This window comes from Heterodontus francisci, chromosome 44 (assembly GCF_036365525.1).
Source record: "Heterodontus francisci isolate sHetFra1 chromosome 44, sHetFra1.hap1, whole genome shotgun sequence".
NCBI classification, from domain to species: Eukaryota; Metazoa; Chordata; class Chondrichthyes; order Heterodontiformes; family Heterodontidae; genus Heterodontus; species Heterodontus francisci.
Genome location: NC_090414.1, coordinates 15,872,415 through 15,891,165, shown reverse-complemented (window position 1 = coordinate 15,891,165; position 18,751 = coordinate 15,872,415). Strand labels below are relative to the sequence as shown.

General features: G+C 42.3%; 1 protein-coding gene across 4 annotated transcripts in view; it reads right to left on the bottom strand.

Moving 5' to 3' along the window:
• The window catches only part of nxf1b (nuclear RNA export factor 1b), an 89,602-nt gene that overhangs the window by 33,937 nt on the left and 36,914 nt on the right, over positions 1-18,751 (bottom strand). For all 4 annotated transcript variants that reach the window (XM_068021487.1, XM_068021488.1, XM_068021489.1 and 1 more), the window contains 4 exons: positions 5,628-5,772; positions 3,940-4,023; positions 1,260-1,364; positions 631-711 (listed from right to left, as the gene is read on the bottom strand). In XM_068021487.1, the coding sequence (XP_067877588.1) occupies positions 631-711; positions 1,260-1,364; positions 3,940-4,023; positions 5,628-5,772 (415 nt within the window). The remainder of the gene's footprint in view (positions 1-630; positions 712-1,259; positions 1,365-3,939; positions 4,024-5,627; positions 5,773-18,751) is intronic.

The following is an 18,751-nucleotide window of genomic DNA, read 5'->3' as shown; positions in this document are numbered from 1 at the left end:
ACTATGGTGTTTTGTAAATTTGAATTTCAGCTTAACCATTTTCTAGCAAGAGCCGAAATGTATTTTTAAACAAAAATTTCACAGAATTTCACTTTTCAGTGACTCCATGCAAACTTTTCATAGAAAGACAGACATTTAAACCCTCAAGTCTATTCTACCAATTACATCATTGCTAATCCATATCAATTTCTCATTTCCCCTAGGATTGTTTTTTGCAAATTATCTTAAATCTGTGTCCTCTGGTTACCCACCCCCGTTAATGGAAACAGTTGCACCTTATCTATCAAAACTCTTCAGAATTTTGAACACCTCTATTAAATCCCCCCTTAACCTTTGCTGCTCTAAGGAGAACTCCAGCTTCTCAAGTCTCCATATAACTGAACTCACACATCCTGCATACCACTCTAGTAAACCTCCTCTGCACCCTCTGCAAGACCTAGAGATCCTTCTTAAAGTGTGGTGCCCAGGATTGGATAGAATGCTCTAGCTGAGGCCTAACCAGTGATTTATAAAGGTTTAAAATAATTTCCTTATCAGGTTGCTTACAAGTTTCCTTATTTCTGGATATCATATTGTGATACACTGCAAATTGCGTGTAGATAATCCTCAGCAGTCTGTGCATTCTCTTACCTTTATGTGCTCAATTTCCTCTAATTTGAGCTCATTTAAAATGGAAGATGGCGGCGGCGAGGGGTTTATTATGATTCCCACCTGCAGGAAAAGAAAATTTTTGTTCACAACAATCACTTATAGAATTCACTGCAGGTTTGTAATGGTAAAGTAAATGGGAAATAAGGAGTTCTCTGAAATGTTTTTCTTACTAAACCAATCACTTAGCACAGCACTGAGACAGATAGAGAGAGCCCAGCATTAGTCTCTGGAGTGTGCAAAGTAAGCTCATCTCAGCCACGGCAGCACGCGGGAAGCTGCAGGTGGCTTTGGGATCATCTAGAAGGAAGAAATGGCAGCTAGCGCTTCTACTTGTTGCAAACCAACGATGTAGACTGAGGACAGGATAGGACATGGCTGTGCTGACCTCCACGCTAGACTAGCCTACTGACACTCAACTGTGGGGTGGTGCTCAAATCAGTGCCAAATCTTGGGCTTTTCCGCTATGGTTCCACAAGAAGAAATCAGGATCTGCCAACCTCACTTCAGACAACACAGCATGCTTCTGTATGATCAGAAGGGACTGTCTTTTAACATGGGTAAAGTACATTACATCATTCTCACTGTCAGTAATATGCAAAACCATATACCCGGTACAAATCTTTGTCAACAATTCTTTTTGATAGCTGCTTTAATGCATTTGCCGTCGTAGAATCTTCGACGTAGAACACTGCCTTATTACCATCATAATGGAACTGTTGAAAGAAAATATTCAATTACTGTCCACTAGTGGTCAAGCCCAGTAAGTCTCAATTCCTAAAGTGCAGAAGAGAATACAAAGTAAATGAGTCATAAATGTCAAAATTGTTCAGCACTGAAGGCTATTTGGCCCATTGTGCCAGTTCTTGCTCCCACTTCCCCACAGCCCAGCAAATTTCTCTTTTTAAGTATATAGTTAATGGTCTTTTCTAATTATTAAATGTGCTTCCACCACACTTTCAGGTATGGCATTCAGATCATAAATTGCTGAGGCCTAATCAATGATTTCATAACTGATAACTTTCTTGCTCGTCCTGAACAACAAGCCCATTTTAAAAAGACTCAATTGAAAAGCCTTGAACATTGAGATTACTGTCAGGTGTAGTACATTGAAAAGTAAATTTCAATGCAGATTAGACACTTCACAGCCTTCAGTACATATACACACATTGCACATTATTTGAAATACATAAATGCGAAACTGGCCATCTCTAGGAACTTGTAAACCATACAAGTCTTTGTGCATTTAATTTAATTACATTCCAATCGCTACCCTGTTGCCTCAATGCAACACATGGCATGGTACTGAGCCATACAGACCAGAACGTTCCAGGTTCATTGTGCTCAGACAGCTAGATGGAGTATGGTAGAATGGGGAAATTCATCCAGATTACTGCCCTGTGACTGGTGCTGAAAAGTGAGCACATCTAGACATGAACGAGGACCCGACTAGGTTCAGCTGAAAGTTCCCACTTGCTCATTGGGCAAGGTACTGATGGGTTGCAGGCACCCAGGGAGCTTTACACCGGCAGAGTCATCTCTTGCATCAGAGAAAAAGGTTGGCAGAGGCAGCGGGGATTAGTAGAGAATGCTGCACTCTCGACCAGAGATGTTAATTTGCAGCCGTTAGGCCATTTTTTGCCTCCGGCCCTGGGGAGGTAAAAAAACAGGTAACTAACTATAGGCCAGTAGCTTGACGCCTGTCGTGGGGAAGGTGTTAGAATCAATCATTAAGGAAACTATAGCTGGGCACTTAGGTAAACTCAAGGTAATCGGGAATAGCCAGCATGGTTTTGTGAAAGGAAAGTCATGTTTAACCAATTTGTTGGGAGTTCTTGGAAGGATTGACATGCGCTGTGGATAAAGGGGAGCCCGTAGACGTACTTGAATTTCTTACTTGTAGACGTCTTGGATTTCCAGAAGGCATTCAACAAGGTGCCATATAAAAGGTTATTGTGCAAAGTAGGAGCTCATGGTGTAGGAGGTAACATATTAGCATGGATAGATGATTGGCTGGCTGGCAGAAAATAGAGTATGTGTAAATGAGTCCATTTCTGATTGGCAGGATGTGACAAGTGGAATCCTGCAGGGATCTGTACTGGAGCCTCAACTTTTTACAATTTATATCAATGACTGAGATGAAGGGAGCGATGGCATGGTAGCTAAATTTGCAACTGACACAAAGATAGTTAGGAAAGTATGTTGTGAAGAGGACATAAGGAGGTTGCAGGCCAATATAGATAAGTTGAGCGATAGGGCAAAAATCTGGCACATGGTGAATAATGTGGGAAAAAGCAGAGTATTGCTTAAACAGAGAACGACTACAGAATTCTGAGGTGCAGAGGGATCTAGTGCACGAGTCACAAAATGTTAGTATGCAGGTACAGCAAGTAATAAAGGCGGCTATACAGGGCATTGGTGAGACCACATCTGGAGTACTGTGTACAGTATTGGTCTCCTTATTTAAGGAAGGATGTAAATGCATTGGAAGCAGTTCAGAGAAGGTTTACTAGACTAATACCTGGAATGGGCGGGTTATCTTATAAGGAAAGGTTGGACAGGCTAGGCTTGTATCCGCTGGTGTTTAGAAGAGTAAGAGGCGACTTGATTGAAACATAAGACTCTGAGAGGTCTTGACAGGGTGGATGTGGAAAGGATGTTTCCTCTTGTGGGAGAATCTAAAAGTAAGGGTCACTGTTTAAAAATAAGGAGCAGTGTTGACCTATCAGCAACAAGGATTGGTGATGAACCAGTAGACTGGGCCCTGTCGACTGGCATTCGTCTGCTTTCTGATTCAGCAAAGTGTCTTGCATCTCTGAGCTTGTATTGGACAGTCCTGCAGGTGTTTCGGTAGGTATCATGCTTGGATAGTGATGACTTGTCATTGAGATAAGCCCGACAGAGATGATGTTTCTCCTCTAATAGTTTCTGGATCACTTCTTTTTTTTCTACATCACTCGCAAGCAGTCAAACTCAGCACAATATGCTTCCTGCTCCTCATCTGAAGACACCGACACTTGCTAGGATACCATGTACAATGATGGCGACATACTGTTGATCCATGTCAGGAATTAAGGTCAAGCTCAATCTATGTTCTGCCCAAACTTCCAAGCCACCCAGTTTCCGGCAGGAAATACTGAACAATGAACAGGAGTGAAAGTGCATGATATCTTCCATTCTTACTTATGCCTTTTACATGTAACTAACTGATGAGAAAAATCTAATTTTACTGGTATTATTCTCCTGACATTCTAGCTTGTTCTACATAATCACAACTGCCACGATTCCTACCTGGACAGGAGTAAAGGGAACACTGCACATATTATGTAAGTTTGATAAAAGCCAGGACTTTTCATATTTCTTTCCAAAGGGAATCTGATGAGAAAGCAAAAGTATTTAACCATTAGTCAGAGTCAACGTTTAACAAGATTCATTTTGAAACCCTTTTAAATTAACATTTACTTGCATAAATATAATAGTAAAATGGCACAAACACTTAAAATGGATTGCTATGTAATGCCAAAGTTTAAACTTTACTTAAAACATCAATTAATTAAATGTGGAACGAATACAGTAAGTTTATTGTTGAGTCACTTCTCTGATGGCTGAGTGGGTAAATGAACTTCACAGATGTTGTATATTGTGTATTAATTGTATGCACAAAGGTACCCAGCTTCATCCCTAGTCTGTGCTGCATTAACTGGATATAGGGTGCAACAATGGATCACAACATCACAAACATTTGGGGGTGGGGGGGGGAGGATGGGGGAACCGAGGAAATCATGCAGGATCCCCTCATACTTAATACGCCCATGTGCAAATGTTAAGTCAGTGCAGGATCAGACCCAAATAAAAAAGCCGATGACTATCTGGGCTTGCACCTTATTTTTATACATTCTCAGGATGTGAGCAATCACTGACAAGGCCAGCATTTACTGCTCATCCCTAGTAGACTGCAGCGCAAGGCACACTAAGTCACTTCAGAGAGCAGTTAAGAGTGAATCATGTTGGTGAGAGACTGAAGTCACATATCCAAAATTCGACAGCTTCCCATTCACATTTACTGAGGCTTTTTTTTTTACTTCCAGATTTTTAAAACTGAATTTAAATTCTCAAACTGCCACAGTAGAAGTAGAATAAAAGCAAAATACTGCAGATGCTGGAAATCTGAAATAAAAACAGGAAGTGCTGGAAATACTCAGGAGGTCAGGCATCTGTGTTTACAGATTTAGGTTACAGACCTAAAACATTAACTCTGCTTCTCTCTCCACAGATGCTGCCTGACCTGCTGAGTATTTCCAGCACTCTGTTTTTATTACAGTAGAAGTTCTCTGGATTATTTGCTAAAGCCTCTGGATTACCAACACAGTAACATAACTACTACACTACTGTACCCTGTAAAATGGAAAAATGGTCACTTGTAAAAGAGGTGCTCACAGAACTGCACCCCAACACAAGTCACTGTCCTTTAGGATTGGAAGGGATAAGGTTGAGAGATTACCACTCATATTTCAATACAATTCAGCAGGTCCAGTAGTGGAAGCTTTCCAGTGCTTGCCCAATAGAAACCAGGCTTGAATTTCGGGTCGGCAAGACTGATCCTTGCTGGCCCCTATTGAGTTAATTGTATTTCTTGGCATGGGGGGGGGGGGGGGGGGGTGGGGGCATCCCAACTTTGTTGGGAGTGAGGCAGCAGGGAGAGAAGACAGGTGCTGTCTGATGCAAACTACTGCAGCATTGTGGCTACAGGAAGATGCATGGCAGCAAGCAGTCTGCAAGTGCACAGAGTTGGAAAAAAGAGCTCTCCGCTGGAAGATCAAAACTGTTACATTACAACTTCTCAAAGGAAGGCGATTTACAGAAAAAAGGTATCATTTTGCCTAGATTCTCATAGATGCACACACATCCACGTAGCAGTCAAGTTTCAAATGTACATAACAGAAAAACAAAAACAGGGAACTCCCAAAATAAGGACCTACAATGATTTTAAACCAGTTTCGCCGTGTATTGGTACTTGCACTCCTCTCTGAATTTTGCTTCACGGTAACCTGAATGCTCGAGGGCCCTCCATCGCGATCATGCCAGCTATCCGGTCGACGAGGTGGTCTTGAGCCATAAGGCATGCTGAGGATTAAAATAGGGATTAAAAAGTCACAACATGCAGGACTAAACATTTAAAATCAGCTTTGTTGGAGATTGCTTACTATATCACAATACCATTACACAAATACAGAAAGCTTCAGAAAATAGGGAAATGAGCACTGCACAGTGCTCAATAGATTACTGATGAATTCTGAGCTGCTCAGTTTATATCTCAATTACAGAGCAGAATAACACTGGTAAGAATCAGAGCAATAGCTGAAACATACTCACTGTACCACAGGGTGTATTTATATTAGCAGTGCACTGTTAGTGGGCTTTCCTTGGCTCATCTATCACTCTCACCTTGGAGTCAGAAGATCGTAGGTTCAAGTCCTACTCCAGAGACCTGAACCTATAATCTAGACGAACACTTCCAGCACAGCACTGAGGGAGCGCTGTATTGTTGGAGGTCTCATCTTTTGGATGAGAAGTTAAAACAGGATGTCAATTTACACTGGTGGGCCTGATTTGACATCCTGGCACGTGGTGTGGACCACATTCAGCACAAGTTACTTGGATACACTGGGGTAGAAATTGGTATGCATCTTTGCCAAACTTTTGGGCGTGTGACTTGGAGGGGAATTTGCAGGTGATAGTGTTCCCATGCATCTGCTGCCCTTGTTCTTCTAGATGGTAGAGGTCACAGGTTTGTAAGAAGCTGTCGAAGGAGGCTTGGTGAGTTGCTGCAGAGTTTCTTGTAGATGGTACACACTCCCTCTACCACCAGCACACAGTGGCATGAGTGAATTTTTAAGGTAGCGGATGGGGTATCGATCAAGTGGGCTGCTCGTCTTGGGTGGTTTTGAGCTTCTTGTTGGAGCTGCACTCATCCAGGCAAGTGGCAAGTATTCCATCACACTCCTGACTTATGCGTTGTAAATGGCAGACAGTGTTTGGCTGGAGGTTACTCATCGCAGAATTCCCAGCCTCTGACCTGCTCTTGTAGCTGGTCCAGTTAGTTTCTGGTGGGGGAATTCAGCGATGCCATTGACCATCAAGGGGAGATGATTAGAAACTTGCTGACTTACATTGGCTCCTAGTCAAGCAAAGTCTCAATTTTAAAATTCTCTTATTTTCAACTCTTTCCATGGCCTCGACCCTCCCTCCCTCTGTTATCTCCTCTAGTCCCACAAGCCTCATATCTGGAAACATAGAAAATAGTAGGCCATTCTGCCCTTCGAGTCTGCTCCGCCATTCATCACGATCATGGCTGATCATCCAACTTAGTAACCTGGTCCCGCTTTCCCCCCATATCCTTTGATCCCTTTCGCCCCAATAACAGTCAGTCTGGAGTCACATGTAGGTCAGACCAGGTAAGGACGGCAGATTTCCTTCCCTAACAGGCATTAGTGAACCAGATGGGTTTTTACAACAATTGACAATGGTTTCGTGGCCATCATGAGACTCGCTTTTAATTCCAAATTTTAGTAATTGAACTTCAATTCAACCTTCAGCTGTGGTGGGATTCGAACCCATGTCCCCAGAGCAATACCCTGGGTCTCTGTTTCAGTGATAATACCACTACGCCATCACATCCGCCTGCCTAATTCTAATCTCATCTAATCTCTTATGCACCCTACTTTTAATCGCTTCACCATTGGTGGTTCTGCCTTCAGTTACCAAGGCCCGAAGCTCAGGAATTCCCTCCCTAAACCTCACTGCCTCTCAACATCTCGATCCTATAAGACACTCCTTAAAACCTACCTTTTGACCAAGCTACTAGCCATTTATTGTAATATCGCATGTCAAATTTTGCTTTATAATGCCACTGTGAAGCACCTTGGGAGGTTTTAAAGGCACTCGCTGAAACCCTCATCAATGCTTTGTCACCTCCAGATTCAACTATTTTAATGCACTTTTGGCTGGCCTCCCATTCTCCAACCTCCAAAAACTTGATGTCATGCAAAACTCTGCTGCCCATTACCTATCCTGCACCAATTCCCGCTCAACCAACACCTCTGTGCCCGCTGACCTACAGCGGTTCCAGTCCCCCAACGCCTTCATTTTTTAAATTCTCAATCTTGGTATTTAAATCACTCCATGGTTTCATCCCTCCCTATCTCTGTTCCTTCCTCCAACCCCATAACCCTCTGAGAATTCTGTGTTCCTCCAGCTCTGGCCTCTTGTGCATCTCCCACCATTGGTGATTGTGCCTTCAGTCATCCATGCCCACAAGCTTGAATTTCCTCTCCATCTCTCTTCTCCTTTTGACTTTTTAAACCTTTTAGTCACTTCCCCTTTTGCAGCGGCGTTGATTCCTTCCCCCCCCCCCAACACCGACTACACTTTTGTTAAATTCCTTAGGGTGTATTTCTGTGTTGCTAATGGTGTTGGGTGTGCTATTTGCAGGGCCCTAGAGCTCTTCATACTTGCAATGTCAGCACAGTCAGTTCAGCAGTGAGGACACTACCCACATAATACTTTCTATAGGCATCTAGCCACCCGGCAAATGGCAAAATTAAAAATTCCAGGAACCTGTGTGTACATATTATACCAGTAAGCTTGTGGGTCATCGGGTCTGGATCATGGTTAACCCCACACGGCTGAGATGCTTAGCTACTAACTGGACCTTGTGCTAGTAAGGCCACTGCTCTAAATAGACAAATCCAGGTAATTGTAGCTATTTATAGCAGGCTGATGGCAGAGGACAGTTATAGCTGCTCTAGCTGAGTAACTGACCTTTTTTTTAATCCTGGTATTATTCTGCATCAATTAACAGATTGTAAAACAGGCACATATCACTAGTCTTATTGTACTGCAGTGTTGTAACTACTGAGACAAGAAAGAATTTCCAGTTTTTAGCACATTTGACTTCCTGAAAACATTCCAAAGTATTTCACAACTAGTGAATTGCTGTTTTTGAAGTGTTGTCATCTGTTATGGTAAGCTGGTAATCAGTTCGAACATAACAATTGAGAGGAATAACCAGGCAATCTGTTTGAGGTGGTGTTGGTTGGGGGGGAAAAAACTGACTTGCATTTATATAGCGCCTTTCACCACCTTGGGACATCCCAACACGCTTTACAGTCAATTAAGTACTTCTGATGTGTAGTCACTGTCGTAATATAGAAAACGTGACTGCCACTTTGCACACGACCTCCCAGAAACAGCAATGTGACAATGACCAGATGATCGCTTTCTGATGTTGGCTGAGGCCTAGGATACTAGGAGGGACTCACCTGATCATTCCCCAACAGTGTGATGGGATCTTTTACATCCCTCTGAGAGGGCGCATGGGGCCTCAGTTTAAAGTCTCGTCCAGAAGATGGCACCTCCAACAGTGCAGAGTTCCCTCAGTAGCATACTGAAGCCTAGATTTTTCTACTCAAATCTCTGGAGTGGGACTTGAACCTACAACATCTGACTCAAGACGAGAGATCTAGCCACCAAACCACAGCTGACAGAATAAAGTGGAGTAGTTGGGGAAGGGGTGGGGGGGGGGGGGGGGAGGGGGAATTGGAGGCTTGGAATTTTTATACATGGGAATGGAAGTCTCGTTATTTTGTCTAGGAGCTGGCATTTTTGCATAACTGAATACATTCCACTCACTGGGTTCGACCCATTTTCATCCACAACTTTAAAAGTTTAGATGTCACCAATCTTACAGAAACCCAGAACTGTGCTTGGTCTCCAAAACAAACTACCAAGACCCATGTGAGGAGAGTCTAGTTGTTTGCTAAGAATTGCATTTGCTCAGTGCAGGGACACAGCCATGCACTTTTTAAAAAATTCATTCTTGGGAACTGGGTGTTGCTGGCAAGGACAGCATTCATTGTCCATCCCCAATTGCCCTCGTGAAGGTTGTGGTGAGCTGCCAACTTGAACCGCTGCAGTTCACAATGCTGTTAGGGAAGGGGTTCCAGGATTTTGACTCAGCGACAGTGAAGGAACAGAGATATAGTTCCAAGTCAGGATGGTGGATGCCTTGGAGGGGAACTTGCAGGTGTTGGTGTTCCCATGCGTCTGCTGCCCTTGATCTTCTTGGAAGATGCTGTCAAAGGAGCCATGGCAAGCAGCTGCAGCGCATCTTGTAGATGGTACACACTACAGCCGCAGTGCACCGGTGGTGGAGAGGGTGAGTCTTTTAGGTGATAGATGGGGTGCCAATCAAGCAGGCAGCTTTGTCCTGGATGGTGTCAGGCTTCTCAAGTGTTGTTGGAGCTGCACGCATCCAGGCAAATGGAGAGTATTCCATCATACACCTGATTATGCTTTGCATATAGTGGACAGGCTTTGGGGAATCAGGAGATGAGTTACTCGCCACAGAATTCTCAGCCTCTGACCTGGTCTTGTAGTCACAGCATTTATGTGACTGGTCTAGTTAAGCCCAAGCTTGAGCACTGACCAGATCTTCCTGGAAGTCGGTATGGACTGCTTCATTAACTGTGGAGTTGCAAATGGTGCAACATAAACCTAGCTCTTCTGGCACCTGAGTGTGAATCTGTTCAGTGGTTTACAGGTCTGCATTGCATTTAATAACTTGACTCAGGAGGTCATGAATTAGCACTTCATTATGGAGTTTCAGAGATCTCTCAAACCCACACATGGTTTCCCTCTGGTACAACATGGTCAACTGTATTGGAATTGAGCATGAAACTGTATATTTTTGAATTCAAGTGACGCAGCAGGGAACGAGCTGAAGGAACGAGCAAGCAGACGGGCATGGGAGGGAGCAGCGAAGAGAAACGGTGGGGAGCGAGCAGCCGAGGCGGGGAAGCTGCAAAGCTGGGAGCAAGTGGCTTTGGGGGGGGGGAGGGGGAGTGAAGAGAGCAGGGTACTCTTGGGGTGGGATGGAGGCGGCAATTGCAGCCATTGAGGGGGTTTGCGCGTAATTAATTTTTTGTGTCAAATTGAGTTCTGATGAAAGGTCACTCATCTGAAACATTAACTCTGCTTCTCTCTCCACAGATGCTGCCAGACCTGTTGAGTAATTCCAGCACTTTGTTTTATTTCAGATTTCCAGCATCCACAATATTTTGCTTTTATTATCCCTACTTTTATATTCTATTCCCCTTGCAATAAACAACAACATTCTATTTGCCTTCCTAATCACTTGCTGTATCTGCATACAGATTTTGGTGATTTATGTACCAGGATACCCAGATCCCTCTGTACTCAGAATACTGCAATCTTTCTCCATTTAAATAATATGCTGCTTTACTATTCTTCTTCCCAAAGTGGAAGAGTTCACATTTTCCCACATTATAGACCATTTGCCAAATTCCTGCCCACTCACTTAACCTATCTATATCCCTTTGCAGACGCCTAATGTCCTCTTCACAACTTACTTTCCTACCTATCTTTGTGCCATCAGCAAATTTAGCTACCATACATTCGGTCCCTTCATCCAAGTCATTGTTATAAATTGTAAATAGTTAAGATCCCAACACTGATCCCTGTGGCACTCCATTAGTTACAGCTTGCCAACCCGAAAAATAACATTGCAGAATTTATCCCTACACTCTGCTTCCTATTAGCCAGCCAGTCCTTTACCCCTGCTAAATGTCACCCCCTATACCATGAACTCTTATTTTACTAGTAACCTTTGATGTGGCACCTTGTCAAATGCCTTCTGGAAACCCAAGCACACCACATCCATATGTTCCCCCTTATCCACGTTGTTTGGTACGTTGTCAAAGAACGCCAATAAATTAGTCAAACATGATTTTCCTTTCATAAAATGATGTTGACTCTACCTGATTACATTGAGATTTTTTAAGTGCCCCGCTATAACCTCCTTATTTCACAGATTCTAGCATTTTCCCTATGACAGATGTTAAACTAACTGGCCTGCAGTTTCCTGCTTCTGTCTCTCTCTCCTTTCATGAATAGATGAGTCACATTTGCTATCTTTCAATCTGATTGGACCTTTCCAGAATCTGGGGAATTTTGGAAAATTAAAACCAATGCATCTTAAACTTCTTTTAAGACCCTAGGATGAAGCCCATCAGGACCTGGGGACTTGTCAGCTTTTAGTTCTATTTTTTTCAGTACCCTTTCCCTGGTAATTGTAAATATTTTAAGTTCCTTCCTCCCTCCCCTTCACCTTCTCATTCACAATTATTTCTGGGATGTTATTTGTATCCTCTACAGTGAAGACAGATGCAAAATATCTTCAATATGTTCAATTCATCCGCCATCTCCTTATTTTCCATTATTAATTCCCCAGATTCACTCTCTAGAGGACCAATGCTTACTTTACTTACTCTTTTCCTTTTAAATACCTGTAGAAACTCTTACTATCTGTTTTTATATTTCTAGCTAACTTTCTCTCGTACGCTATTTTCTCCCTTATTAACCTTTTAGTCATTCTTTGCTGTTTTTACATTCTGCCCAATCTTCTGACCTGCCACTCACCTTTGCAGAATTATACGCTTTTTCTTTTAATTTGCTACTATCTTTAACTTCCTTAGTTAGCCACGGATGGAGCGTCCTTCCCTTAGAGTCTCACGGCTATAAACTGAGAGAGGGGAATATGCAGCGAGACCTGGGTGTTCTCGTACACCAGTCGCTGAAGGTAAGCATGCAGGTGCAACAGGCAGTAAAAAAAGGCAAATGGTATGTTGACCTTTATAGCAAGAGGACTCGAGTACAGAAGTCTTGCTGCAATTATACAGGGCCTTGGTGAGGTCACACCTGGAATATTGTGTGCAGTTTTGGTCTCCTTTTCTGAGGAAGGATGTTCTTGCTATGGAGGGAGTGCAGCGAAGGTTTACCAGACTGATTCCTGGGATGGCAGGACTGACGTTTGAGAAGAGATTGAGTCGGTTAGGATTATATTCGCTGGAGTTCAGAAGAGTGAGGGGGGATCTCATAGAAACCTATAAAATTCTAACAGGACTTGACAGGGTAGATGCAGGAAGGATGTTCCCAATGGTGGGGGAGTCCAGAACCAGGGGTCATAGTCTAAGGATACGGGGTAAACCTTTCAGGACTGAGATGAGGAGAAATTTCTTCACCCAGAGAATGGTGAGCCTGTGGAATTCACTACCACAGAAAGCAGTTGAGGTCAAAACATTATATGTTTTCAAAAGGAGTTAGATAGAGCTCTTGGATCTAAAGGGATCAAAGGGTATGGGATGAAAGCCGGAACAGGCTACTGAGTTGGATGATCAGCCATGATCATAATGAATGGCGGAGCAGGCTCGAAGGGCCGAATGGCCTACTCCTGCTCCTATTTTCTATGTTTCTTTCTCACTGGAATGCATCTTATCTGAGTATTCTGAAATATCTCCTTAAATGTCTGCTTTAGCCAGCTCTGCCTTCATGCCTTCATAATTGCCCTTATTTAAATGTAAAACACTAGTCTTAGATTCACCCATTTCTCTCTCAAACTGAATGTATGTGAATTGTAGTCTATCATTGGAGGTTATAACCGCTGCAGAACACAGATGCAAGCATGTAATAAAAGCAAAATACTGCGGATGCTGGAAATCTGAAATAAAAACAAGAAATGCTGAAAATACTTAGCAGGTCTGGCAGCATCTGTGGAGAGAGAAGCAGAGCTAACGTTTCAGATCAGTGACCCTTTTTCAGAACAGAACAGATGCAAGCAATTGTGACAAGCAGAGCAAACGTTTCTTGAGAACTCAGATTTCTGGCAACTTTTCCAGGCGTCTGTATCACAAGTTTACTCCAACTTAGCCTGGATGATATGAGCAAGCTGAAGAGCTGCATGTTTGCAACCAAGGAGATCTCAGCTCAATGACAGATAAGGCTTGTAGTAAACATTATAGTCCAGCTTTCTGGACAGTTATTTACTTCTTGAAGCTAAAGATGACAATTCTTATTAGCCAGCTATGTCTACTAGAATGATTTGGTAGCTCTGGACAAGATAACTTGTGAAAACAATGCTCCAGCTTGCAGCAAGTATATGACACTGAGACTGGACACTCGCATGAGCCTAACTGAATTCAAGAGATATTCCACAATGTCAGGAACCCAAACATCACTGAAAATACAGAAACACACCTTTGACCATGCTAAACATCAGAAAAGCAACTAGAACATATAAAATGCCTTTAATATAATAAAGTGTCCCAAAACACTTCAAAGAGACAAAGGTTACAATTCCATTAAATAAGGTGGCACAAGTTAACAAATTTGCTGTGAAGTAAAACTAGCTACTCCGATAGCAGACTACTACAATAGCGATGGCAAAACAGCCTCTCATTCAGTGAAGTTTCCATAAGTTCCTTAAGCAATGGGCAGGAGGGATGACAGGTAATCCCCATGGTCCAAATTCCACCATTTTACAATCTTACTTCATTTCCACTCAAATTATTCAAAATAAGTAGGAAGTATCTCGTCTTGATGCTCCAGCCATCATGAGTATGGGCCAGGCTTGATGAACCAGAAGGTCTTTCCTGTCCATCATTTCTGCATGTTTCTATCAGAACGAGGACCAATTTCTTAGAATTGACCGATAATCCAAACTCATTTGGGAATTTTCTAGATCATGCGCCTGAATATTTCAAGTTTGCTTCTTCTTGATAGAGTAATCACATGGATGAGTGGACCATGAATTTCACCTGCCATGGTTTAAACATTTTCTCCCTATTCATGTTTTCAGGAGAGTGAGTATATTTATATCTGATTTGGCAATCTGCCGACAATCCTTTTAAGTCTATTACAGAACCTGTACAATTTAGAATTGGCCTCCGATAAACTGGTGATAATATTTCCACATTTGGACTCAACCTGGAAACAGTTGGCAGTACTCTTGGTCTGGATATTACATGGTTAAGACTGGATGGAGGAGATTGGTGCTGCCAACACCTCACTAAATCAGCATAAATGTTACAGCTGTAATATTGCTCAAGGGCAGGAAATAAATAAGCAGGGAATAACTGGTGAAGGACAAACCAAGAATAAGACAAAGCGAGACAACAATGGAAGAGCTAGCAGCCAAGTTGCTTAGGTGGAATGGGAAGTGAGATAAGAGAGCCATTCGTCTGGTTTTAAATAGGGCAGTCTAAGTGGAGGCCTGATTTCCTAGTAATTGGAAAAACCAGACAGCGAAAGTTGTTTAATTGATGCATTGAAAGAAATGTGCTGCCAAACATACATACACGAAGTGGAAATATGTAAATTTGGCAGAATCATCACAGCTAGGCTGTGCATTCCAGCACTCAACAGCAGCTGTTTCTTATACCAACCCACATATACCCATGCAACATTTTTGCATATTTTTTTTTTATTCATTCATGGGATGTGGGAAATCACTGGCAAGGCCACTATTTGTTGCCCACCCCTAATTACCCTTTACAACTGAGTGGCTTACTGGGCCATTTCAGAGGGCACTTAAGAGTCAACCACATGGCTGTGGGTCTCGAATCACATGTAGGCCAGCCAAGTAAGGATGGCAGATTTCCTTCCCTAAAGGACATGAGTGAACCAAATGGGTTTTTACAACAATTGACGATAGTTTCACGGCACCATTACTGAGACTAGCTTTCAATTCCATATTTTTAATGAATTTAAATTCCACCAGCTGCCGTGTTGGGATTTGAACCCATGTCCCCAGGACATTATCCTTAGTCTGTGAATTACTTCCATGACATTACCACTACAACACCATCTCCCATAAAGACACCATGCCGTCCAAGACAAGGCAAGATTGGACAGGCAGGCTTGGGTTGTTTTCTTTGGAACATAGGAAGCTGAGGGGAGATTTAATTGAGGTGTGCAAAATGAGATAGAATGGACAGTAGGAATCTATATTCCTTAGCAGAGAGATCAGCACTCAGGGGCACTGATTTAAAGTAAGTTGCAAAGGATCAGAAGGGATTTGAGGAGAAATTTTCTCACTCAGAAGGTGGTGGGGGTCTGGAACTCACTGCCTGAAAAAGTGGTAGAGGCAGAAACCCTCAACGTATTTAAAAAGTACTTGGCTATGCACTTGAAGTGCCAAAACTTTCAGGGCTACGGAACCTGAGCTAGAAAGTGGTATTAGGCTGGACAGTCTTTTTCTTGGCCTGCATACATGGTTAAATGGCCTCCTTCTGTACCATAGGTTTCTATATTTCGAAGATCCAAAAGCCTAAAAGGTTAAAAAACCAAAATACTGCTGCTGCTGGAAATCTGAAATAAAAACAAAACAAAATGCTGGAAACGTTTCAGATCAATGACCTTCCATTTAATTGAAAAGGGAAAGATCATGCAAGTTCAACCCCTTGAATTGTTAAAGTACAATCAGATTCACAAAAAGGCAGAATGTTCAAAATAAGCTCATTGCAACAGCAGTGAACCTCAATTAAAAAAATACCCAACGCAAGTGTTACACTACTGGTAGCCATTCAATGGAACAATGCAGATTAACTCTTTTGAGTGAGGAATATCTTTTGGAACTTGCACGTTTGTTAACTGCCAAATACAATTTTTCTTGTCGATGGATAAGGAGATGGCAGATGAATTGAACAGGTATTTCATTATAGAGGAGACAAGTAACATCCCAGTATTAGCTGTAAGTCAGGAAATGGAAGGGAGGGCGGAACTCAAGAAAATTACAATCACCAGGGAAGTGGTACTGAACAAATTGTTGGAACTGAGGGCTGACAAATTCCCCCAGGTCCTGATGGACTTCATCCTAGGGTCTTAAAAGAAGTGGCTAGCGAGATAGTTGATGCGTTAGTTTTAATTTTTCAAAATACCCTAGATTTGGGGAAGGTTCCATTAGATTGGAAAATAGCAAATGTAACTTCTTTATTCAAAAAGGAAGGGAGACACAAAGCAGGGAACTACAGGCCAGTTAGCTTAACATCTGTCTTGGGGAAAATGTTAGAAGCTATTATTAAAGATGTTATAGCAGGGCGCCTAGAAAAATTCATGGTAATCAGGCTGAGTCAACATGGTTTTGTTGAAGGGAAATCATGTTTAACCAATTTATTGGAGTTCTTTGAGGGAGTTACATGTGCTGTGGATGAAGGGGAACTGGTGGATGTATTGTGCTTAGATTACCAGAAGGCATTTGATAAGGTGCCACATCAAAGGTTATTTTAAAAAATAAAAGCTCACAGTGTAGGGGATAATATATTGGTATGGACAGAAGATTGGCTAGCTAACAGGAAACAGAGAGTAGGCAGAAATGGATCATTTTCTGGTTGGCAAGATGTAACGAGTGGGAGGTAGAAAAGTAGATTGTGAAGAGAACATAAGGAGGCTACAAAGGGATATGGATAAGTTAAGTGAGTGGGCAAAAACCTGGCAGATGGAGTATAATGTGGGAAAATGCAAAGTTGTCCATTTTGGCAGGAAGAATAACAAAGAAACATATTATCTAAATGGTGAGAGATTGCAGAGCTCTGAGATGCAGAGGGATCTGGGTGTCCTAGTGCATGAATCGCAAAAGGTACAGCACGTTTTCAGGAAAGCTAATAGAATGTTATCGCTTATCGCGAAGGGAATCGAATACAAAAGTAGGTAGTTATGCTTCAGCTATACAGGGCATTGGTGAGACCACATCTGGAGTACTATGTACAGTATTGGTCTCCTTATTTATTTCCTAGCCTGTATCAGCTGGAATTTAGAAGAGTAAGAGACCACTTGATTGAAACATAAAAGATCCTGCGAGGTCTTGCCAGGGTAGATGTGGAACAGATGCTTCCCCTTGTGTGAGAATCTAGAACCAGGGGTCACTGTTTAAAAATAAGGGGTCGCCCATTCAAGGCAGAGTTGAGGAGAATTTTTTTCTCTTAGATGGTCATGAGTCTTTGGAATTCTCTTTCTCAAAAGGAGGTTGAAGCAGAGTCATTGAATATTTTTTAAGGCAGAGTAGACAGATTCTTGATAAGCAACGGGATGAAAGGTTGTCGGGGGTGGTTGCTAATATGGAGAAATCAGTTCAGCCATGAACTTACTGAATGGCGGAGCAGGGTCGAGGGGCCTACTCCTACTTCTAATTCGTATGCTCATATGAAAGGTAATCCACCTGAAAGATCAACTTACTTTCTTTCTGCACAGATGCTGCCTGTCCGGCTGAGAATTTCCACCATTTTCTGTTTTTATTTTAGCCTGAAGGTTGGAAATTTTTTTTTCAAGTTTTTTTTTAAAGAATATGAGCAGGGAGGTTATGGTAGAATTGTGTAAAACACTAGTTAGACTGCAGGTCACTGCATACAATTCTAGTCAGTGCATGACAGGAAAGATGAGATCATACAAGACAGGATACAGAGGAGATTTACAAGGGTATTGTCAGGACTGGGGAATTTTAGCTATGAAGAAAGATTGGATAGGCTGGGGTGGGAACAGAGGAGGCTGAGGGGAGATTTATTTATTTTTTTTATTTATTTAGAGATACAGCACTGAAACAGGCCCTTCAGCCCACCGAGTCAGTGCCGACCAACAACTACCCATTTATACTAACCCTACAGTAATCCCATACCTACCTACACTAGGGGTAATTTATAATGGCCAATTTACCTATCACCTGCAAGTCTTTGGCGGTGGGAGGAAACCGGAGCACCCGGCGAAAACCCACGCAGTCACAGGGAGAACTTGCAAACTCCGCACAGGCAGTACCCAGAATTGAACCCGGGTCCCTGGAGCTGTGAGGCTGCGATGCTAACCACTGCGCCACTGTGCCACCCAAAGGGGTTAACAGAGGGATTAACACTTTAATGGAATTTGATGGGATATATCTGAATGGCCTTCTATAAATGCAAGTTCATTCTATCCATTTTCTTATTCCTTACTTTTGTTTCTTAAAACAATCAAAACTCCCTTAATTTTTTTGGATTTACAATTACTTTAACAATATATTAAACTAATTGGAAGCACATAGGAATAGTGAAGAAAATGTTTTTTTGAATATCTATGATACTTCATACAGAAAACTGGCATCCTTTGTAAATGGATATGTTGAGATCTGTGCTTGCCAATGTTTACTCACTAGTCCTCAGCGAAGCAAATACTTTTGATTTGACTCCCCTGAAGAATGAACTTACATAAAAAATAGGAGCAG